Source organism: Cryptomeria japonica, chromosome 11, assembly GCF_030272615.1.
Source record: "Cryptomeria japonica chromosome 11, Sugi_1.0, whole genome shotgun sequence".
NCBI classification, from domain to species: Eukaryota; Viridiplantae; Streptophyta; class Pinopsida; order Cupressales; family Cupressaceae; genus Cryptomeria; species Cryptomeria japonica.
Window position 1 is genome coordinate 110,226,941 of NC_081415.1, and position 8,807 is coordinate 110,235,747.

The 8,807-nt window shown below is 34.6% G+C and overlaps 1 protein-coding gene across 2 annotated transcripts; it reads left to right on the forward strand.

Annotated features, from left to right (window-relative positions):
- Nucleotides 1-3,214: 3,214 nt before the first annotated feature.
- On the forward strand, nucleotides 3,215-7,621 carry LOC131037628 (probable receptor-like protein kinase At1g30570). Of its 2 annotated transcripts, XM_057969817.2 has the most exons (3): nucleotides 3,362-3,918; nucleotides 4,036-4,082; nucleotides 4,296-7,621. In XM_057969817.2, the coding sequence occupies exon 3, from the start codon at nucleotides 4,434-4,436 to the stop codon at nucleotides 7,050-7,052; it is 2,619 nt and encodes an 872-aa protein (XP_057825800.1). In that variant the 5' UTR covers nucleotides 3,362-3,918; nucleotides 4,036-4,082; nucleotides 4,296-4,433; the 3' UTR covers nucleotides 7,053-7,621. The 2 variants fall into 2 exon arrangements, with proteins under 2 accessions (XP_057825801.1, XP_057825800.1); XM_057969818.2 differs by lacking the exons at nucleotides 3,362-3,918; nucleotides 4,036-4,082 and adding an exon at nucleotides 3,215-3,351.
- Nucleotides 7,622-8,807: the final 1,186 nt, after the last annotated feature.

Consider the following 8,807-nt stretch of genomic DNA (forward strand, 5'->3'; position numbering starts at 1 on the left):
TTCCAAATGTCTTGTTGATGTAAATGATTTTTAATTCCTAGTTTAGATAATTAGACTATTAAATCCCATATACCACTTTACAATGTCCAACAAGAATATCATGGCTAAGCTAACAAAAATTTCTATGGAAGAGGGGCAATTATATAAAAAATCAACAAATTTAAGAACATGCAAAACTAAGCTCTAACACACTCTTTTGTTAGAATGTACATATTTTTGCTATCTACAAATAATGATCTTTTACACAATCAATCTTTGAACAACATATAACTATCTCAAGCATGAAACCTTCCAAACTCTAAGAAGAGAAGTGTTAGCTTCATACACTCATTAAAGAAACAATAGTTCAAATAATGTTCAATTTGATTTGAAATGAACATAGAGATAATGAAGACCATAAGAACATCAAATATAAAAAGGTTTTTGGTAGGCTAAATCACGAGAAGCATGTTTTCATAGACAACTCAATGAAATGATATGATATGTAAAACCAATGCACAACCTTACTTAAAACTTTAAAATGAAATACTTTTATTCAAATAACTATTTTAACACATAAATGACTCTTTCAACAATTTTTTTTGGTAATAAATATTTTTGTTTTAATTATAACCAAAAAGTTTTAGAACCTAACCTTAGAATACTTTCAAAAACATGTGAAAGAGATCTAAACTTACTTCTTAATACTTTAAAACATAAAATTATCTTGACCCATTTGCTTTCATATTTTCTATTCAAGGAAAAAATAAAGTAGGTTTCAATTTCTTATGATTAGTTTTGAAACATATCTACTTCCTTAGGCAAATAATCATGTGAGGTAGCAAGGTATAATTATTTATATTATAAAAACTTAAATTACTTGCATTTGTTACAATGCATATTATATAACTAATCAAAATATCAAATAAATTCATGTAGTATAACTAATCAAATATTATATTTTTTACATTCATTACTATGAGCTTTACAAAAAGATATTTTTAAATATTTTTTGGTTGAAGAAATTTGGAGTTGAAGTTAAATTATTATTGAATTTATCTCAAAATAGGGATAGTTTCAAGTGGAAGAGTTTTTTCTATAATTCTTTCTCTCAAAAAGGTTTTGATTAAAACTTTATGTACAAATTGAACCTAATAAATTTTAAAATTATATCATATTGATTTAATAGTTTTTGACCCAAAATCCTTTGTGTTACATAGTGTCAAGTAGTCTTGGACATAATTATTTTGCTTTAAATTGTTTGAGGTTAAATAGTTTCATTTAAAATCATTTGTTAGCTCAAAATATGAGACAACTCTAGATTTTCACCCCTGGTGTGGCTAAAAAGATTTAAAATCTTTATGATTATCATATTGAATGATTAGAATATATGCTAAGTGAGTAGCTATAAGGTGAAAAAATTAATTGAACCTAAAGGTATGTGCATAGTCTCATATATGTTTGACAAGACATTTGAACTATTTTGGGTATTATACAGATATAAAATGTTGTCACACTATCACCTTCAAGTACCTTGCAAGTACCAATACTAATAAATGACATGTATACCGATAATACATTTCCCCCAAACTATTTTTTTTGTTCTTAACTCAAGGGGGTCCCAAAGAACATGTGATGATCAACAACCATTTGGATAAAATCAATTTTCAAATGTTATAGCTCCATGTAAAATATACTCTATGCTCAAAATAGCTACATGGTATGTTGAAGTTTAGAGTTTGATTATCTACTATTGTAATGAAATTCTGCTCTTTTGAAGCTATTCTTGTTTCAATCCTTTTTTGGTTTCCCTTGGCACTATTTTGATTACCTTCTTCCTTGCAATTATTCTTTTGCTTTGATTCAATATGTATAAAATATTACACTTCCTGCATTACTTAATGTGACTTAATAAATGAACTCTATGTATAGGACAATGCACATGTGCTCTGTAAACTACAAGCTATTCTTTCTTAATAAATCGACATGATACACATGCATTCAAATTCTATGGATAAGTCAAGCACTTTGTCTATATCTTATATGTTGAAACATAAAATATCTATAAATTAGATTTACATAAAATTATTTAAAAGCTAATAAAATCCCAATTCATTCAACCAATACAAACTTCAACACATTATTATCATATAAAAAACCCATTATTTTTTATTAACCACAAAATATACCGATTAATAACCACATAACACTTATACATCAAGATAATTACTTCTTATTAACACTTATACATCAAGATAATTACTTCTTATTAAATTTGTGTCTAACAGAATCTTTGATGTATATTAAATTACTCAATTAAGGTGAAGGAAGAACATTTAGAAAATGATATATTTGACTTGTTTACATCAATCACAATTAAACAAAAAGTAGTCATTTTTGGATTACTCTATTTTAATTTTTTGAAAGAAACATTAAATATAATATATTAATTTTATTTTTTAAACTGTATCTTTATAAAAATTCATTATTTGTATGTGGCTAATAGTACAATGTGATGAGGATTGAAGCTTGACCTGGTTGGCTAGCAGTTCTTGGCGAACAGTTCCTTTGATAGGCACGAGGTCATGAGGACTAGTCTTCCTCAACCTACATTTCCTAATAACATGATTAAATTGTGATTTTATGATTCTGGGAAAAAAAACAAAAAAAACCATTAAACTCTTTGAATCTGATTTGTAACCAAACTCATAAACTCTAAATGCCTTTCATCAATTCAAAAAAAACATTCAATAATTAAAAAAACTTGAAAAATTCTTAAACCGTACAAATAAATTATAAAATTTTCCATGATTGATCAGTTTTTCTACCGTTGAATAGTTTACAGGCTTACCATTTTATTTGTTTAACAGAAAGGGGCCAAAATCACAGTCAAATCCAAAGCTGATTTCTTCCTTAATTAATTGGTTCAAGTCGGAACAGTCTATTCACAATCAGATTTTCCTCGCCAAAAACAGAGACAGCTCCATGTGTGCCAATAATTTGGCACGTCCTTCCTCCTATGAACACCGTCAGAATTAGCTAAGGCCAGATTCCTATTAAATTGACATTAAATTTAGCCGGAGCCTGCCAGCCCGCAGAAGTACAGAACATTTCAATGTTGTACTTACTGTAAGGAAATACTAAATAGCTGTTAAAATGGGCTGTCAAATTTAAAAATTGTTAATAATGTTAGTCGTTAAAATTCGGTGCTAAAATATAGCCAGGCTAGCGCAAGCTGTAAGTAGCCAAGTGTCAGCTACTTTAGAGGAGTGTGCCAATCGTTCAGAGCCAGGCCATACGCTTCTCTGCCCTTTTTGGAATCTAGTTGATCTCCGTACCCCTTTTCGAAATTGGCAGATGTCCGTTTGAAAGGTAAAAAATTGGTTTAAGTTTTAAAAAACACGCTGATTGAGGTCTTTTTGAGCCTGGATATTTGCATATTTTGGCTGGGTTGGGCTGTAAGCCTCCTGTTTGAACGTTGGGTGAGATAGCAGGGATGATGGGTACTGTGGACTTGTGGTGTATTGACATTTTGAGCTGAAAAATCTGAAGACGGGTCTTTGGGGGGCTTTTGACTCTGAAAACTAGCAGATTTTTGTGGGGGGCAGATCTTTGATAAAGTCGGGGTTGTGACATTTCTGGTTTATGAGATCAAAAGCGTGGAAAATTGGTTATTAGGGCTTTGAAGCTTTTTTTGGGGGTTTGATAAAATTGTGACTTGGCATTTGATTGAGGGGGGAGAATTTGTGATTGGAAGGGTCATACTTGGATCAAAGTTGTGATTAGCCGGAGGATTAATTTGAGGTGGGGTTTATTAGGATTGGAAATGTTGAGATTTTGATCAGAACTGTGATTTCCGGTCCTTCATGCGTGGGAGAGTTCGTTGTTTGGGTAGCTTGGGGATTTCAGATTTTGATCATTGTGGGATCCAGCCTTTGAGTATGTGAAGAAATTTGTGCTTTAGGGAAATTTAGATTTGATGAATAATTGGTGCTTTGGGTTGTCTAGGATTATGATTTTTTTTTAAATTTTGATTACAATCACGGGTTTTGGCAGTGAATCTGTGGCAGATGCTGTGCTTAATGTGTTTGGGATGCTGAAAGGTTTGGATGCTTGATTGAGTTCCCAAAGCTTGTGTTTGGAGTTTGGAACTGGAATGTTATTGAAAATTGTTTTCTTAGATTATTTCTTTATAGAGTTTGTTTTATTTAGATTTAGTTCCTTGAGGTTAGGACATGTAAAATCTTCTTGAAGTAATGTTTATGGAAAGCGCAAATCCCGTGCTAACGTCAAGCATTGGTTGATTTGATGATCAGAGGAGAAGATTAAAATTGAATGTCAAAATAGCAGATCAAAGTAGAAGATCACGAATCTAATATTGGCAATTGGGTTTGGCTATCCTGACCTGTTTTGTAACTTTGACGCAAGCAGTCAGCTTTCAGCAAACGAAGCAAATGGGTTTTAATGGAGTAATCTTATCAAGCACTTTTGTATCAATGCTGTTGATGGTTTCAGCAGCTGACAATTTTCTGATCGACTGTGGAACAAATTCTTCCACAGTAGATGGTGCCAGGAAATGGGTTGGCGATTCATCAGCTAGCAATGTTACGTTTTCTCCAGTTGGAATCCCAGCAAATCTTTCCAAAGTGGATACGAATGCAACTTATCCTAAAGTCTATACCACTGCACGCATCTTCACCAGTGTGGCCAATTATACCTTCAAGGTTAGCCCCGGTCGCCATTGGCTCCGACTCCATTTTTACCCATTTTCATTCATGAATTTTAGCGTGAATTCCTCTGTTTTCTCTGTAAATGTTGGGCCTTTGAAACTCTTATCCAATCTAAACGTTTCTAATGAAATAAGCAATAAGAACAACAATCCGCAATATTCTGCAAGCGGAGGCCCTAAGATTGTCCAGTTAATGAAGGAGTACTCTATTAATGTGGCCAATTCTAGTGCTCAGCTTGTGGTAACGTTTACTCCCGAGTCTGGATCCTTTGCTTTCATTAGTGCAATTGAAGTGGTTTCAATGCCAGAAGATATTTTCCCAACCTCTTCGAACCTGGTGGGAAGCAGTCCCAAAAAGTCCTCATTGGATTTGAGTTCCAGTGGTGTAGAAACAATGTATAGACTCAACGTTGGAGGGAGTTCTGTCACTCCCCAAGATGATTCTGGGCTATCCAGAACATGGGAGGAAGATAAATATTACATCTATTCACTCGATGCAGGTAGTGAAACTAAAAATGTGTCTGCTGTTAGCTATAATTCCCCAAATGATTCCTACATTGCTCCTCTTGTAGTCTATGAAACAGCCAGGGAGATGACAAGTAACTTAGCTCAAGTTGTTAATCAAAAAATCAACATATCGTGGAGTTTTGCTGTAGATCCCAATTTTGACTACCTTGTTCGCTTCCATTTCTGTGAGCTTGTATTTGATAAGGTTGGCATGAGAGTTTTTGGTATCTACATCAATAACCAGACTGCAGACCCATCTTTTGATGTGTTGAGTCTTGCTGATGCTAAAAACAGGGCTATCTATTCAGACTATACAGACACTTCAATGGGTGCAGGAGTAAACACTATGTGGATCCAAATTGGCCCAAATCCAAGCCTTACAGGGTCAGATAACAATGCAATCCTTAATGGGCTCGAGATTTTTAAGTTAAGCAGGAAGGATAACCTAGCTGGAAGTCCTACAAAGCTACAGGGTGCTGAAAACCCATCTGAAGCGGAACAAAATTCAATTCTCTGGCCTGTAATAGGAGGAGCAATAGGAGGGGCTGTTCTCATAGGAGCAGTTATTTTTGTGGGATTGTGTCTTTTCTGCGGCAAGAAGAAGCCAACACCTGTGAAGCCTCACTCTCCAGGATGGCTTCCTTTGTTTTTGCATGCTGGATCAGAGAGTGCATATACCACCAAAGCCTCAAAGGGCACTGTAAATAGTGGTAGTACAATGGTTGCTGTTAGAAGAGGCAGGAAATTTACCTTTGCAGATATTAAACTTGCTACCAACAACTTTGATGAATCAAGGGTCATTGGGATTGGAGGATTCGGGAGGGTATTCAAAGGAGAAATTGAAGATGGCGTTTCGGTTGCAGTAAAAAGAGCAAATCCACAGTCCGAACAAGGTCTGACAGAGTTTGAAACAGAGATCGAACTACTTTCCAAGTTGAGGCACCGCCATTTGGTGTCTCTGATAGGATTTTGTGAGGAGCAAAATGAGATGATCTTGGTCTATGAGTACATGGCAAATGGTACATTGAGAAGCCATTTGTTTGGAAGCAATTTACCTCCCTTATCATGGAAGCAAAGGCTTGATATTTGTATTGGGGCTGCCAGGGGGCTGCATTATCTTCACACTGGAGCAGAAATAGGAATTATCCATAGAGACGTTAAGACCACCAATATTCTCCTTGATGAAAATTTTGTAGCAAAAATGGCAGATTTTGGCTTGTCTAAAACAGGACCTGCTCTCGATCATACTCATGTAAGTACAGCTGTCAAGGGTAGTTTTGGGTATCTTGATCCAGACTACTTCAGAAGACAGCAGCTAACAGAAAAATCGGATGTTTATTCCTTTGGCGTTGTACTGTTTGAAGTTGTATGTGCAAGGCCTGTTATCAATCCCACACTTCCTAAAGAGCAAATAAATCTTGCAGAGTGGGCCATGCATTGGCAGCAGAAAGGAATGTTGGAAGAAATAATTGATCCTAAACTTGCAGGGGCTTATAGTCCAGGTTCTCTGAGGAAATTTGGAGAGATTGCGGAGAAGTGCTTAGCTGATGATGGAAAGAACAGGCCTTCAATGGGAGATGTACTATGGAATTTAGAGTATATCTTGCAGTTGCAAGAGGCAGCTGATCGGAGCCTCTCACTTGCTAACAGCTCAACCCAACTGTCCAATTTTCCCTCGAATCTGCCACATATCAGAGAATCTGATGAAAATTCTGAGAGTACTCTTATACGAGAAGATCAACAAGATCAGCAGATTGAGGCCAGGAGTGTGGGTGAGTCAGAAGAAGGTGCAGGGGCTCTGGAGTTTTCTCAGCTTGTGAAACCCATGGGAAGGTGATGTATTGAATGAAATGGATCAAATGCTTCGATGATACTTCATTTCTTATACTCTAGTATGAGATCCCAGCCTTGAGGCAGGCCTTGCTTCAGTTTTGGACAACTACTTCCTACGATGCATCCACATGTTTTTTGTGGCAAAAGATATACAACCTCGCACAAGTCTTTTTCCAGCTTCTTGTGTTTTATTGGCCTCGGGTCGCAGAACATTGGTATCTCAATTCAGCATTATGCTAGTGACAGAACCGAAGCGCAGAAAATGGTCTGTAGAAATGAAATTTAGTTATCATTATTTATATAAACTCAAACCATTTAAAGATGTTTTCCTTCATCTTGCAGTTATGGTTTTAAGAAGTTGTAACTTCTTTTGAGCCTGTGATAATGGTGGTAATATCCTGCACCTGCTACTATTAATCTGCAGTAGTAAAATCTGGTGTCAGTTATGTAATGACCAGTAAGAAAATTCAGTTGAGTTTGTAGACTTTTTTTTTTTTCACTGATTTTAGTAGATATTTTCTTACAGGAGTGTATAATAAAGCCACATATAAACTGTGTGCAGACATTATGAAATCAGCTTCTTGTGTAAACTCTCTGGATTAAATTTGAGATACTGGTATGCAACTATAAAAGGAATTTTAATTCCCATTTTGGAAAAACTTCTTTAGTAAAATATACAACTCTTCCTTATTACTTGTGTTTTCTGTTAGTCCTGTATTGAGACTGCCAGTTCTGCAATCTAAAAAGAACGAAATTCAAAAGAAAATAACTATCCCTCTTGTAATTTTTAGGGTTTTTAATCTTCTTTAGGGTTTTTGATCTTCTTTTTGATTTTCTTGAGCTCTCTATTATATTCTGGTTCATCATCGTGGAATGTGATTCAAAATGTTGATGAAAAAATCTCACAACTGCAATAATTCACTATAAATTGTGGAAATGTGGAAAATTGAACACATGCTAGAGATTCTCAGTTTTAAGATAAAATCTTTGTTTTGGCCTCACAACAGCAATAATTCACTCTAAATTGTGGAAAATTGAACACATGCTAGAGATTCTCAGTTTTAGGATAAAATCTTTGTTTTGGCTAAGTCTGTCTTGTTCTTAAATCTGTAATTAATAATAAATATTAAATTTTGTATGCAAACAGTATTAGTTGTAAGGCACATAAGATATATGCCATATATGCCATTCACAATTGGGACAGGACTTAATAGTTGAGTTGGATGGTATCAAACTATTTGTATTGGTAATTTTTTTGATGGAGGATTTTATATTATCTATGAGTTCAATGCTCACAATGTGTGAGCATGAGCTTATGCTGAGATTTCTTTGGTTGGGAGTTATGCTGATACTTCTTTGATTGAGAGCCAATGATGAAGGATTTTATATCATCTATGACATTGAGAGTTATGCTGATACTTATTTGGTTGAGAGCCAACAATTAAGGGATATGTATCTGTTCTATCAGAGTCCTCTGGGGCACAATTGGGAACTTATTTCTTATATAGTATTTCTAGGATTCAAGTCTTGATGGATGGTGTAACCAAGGAACTAATTGGATTACGATCCTTTTTCACTTGTATTAACAGTTATTTTTAAATGTATTAAATAGATAAAGACTTTTTTTTTAACACAAGTCATATCAGAAAACAATTTATCATTAAATGATCAATCAAACATAAAAAATATAAAATTTGACACCCAACCAAAACGCATCTGGATGTGACTACATCTTTGATCACTCTCCCAAACAACAGAT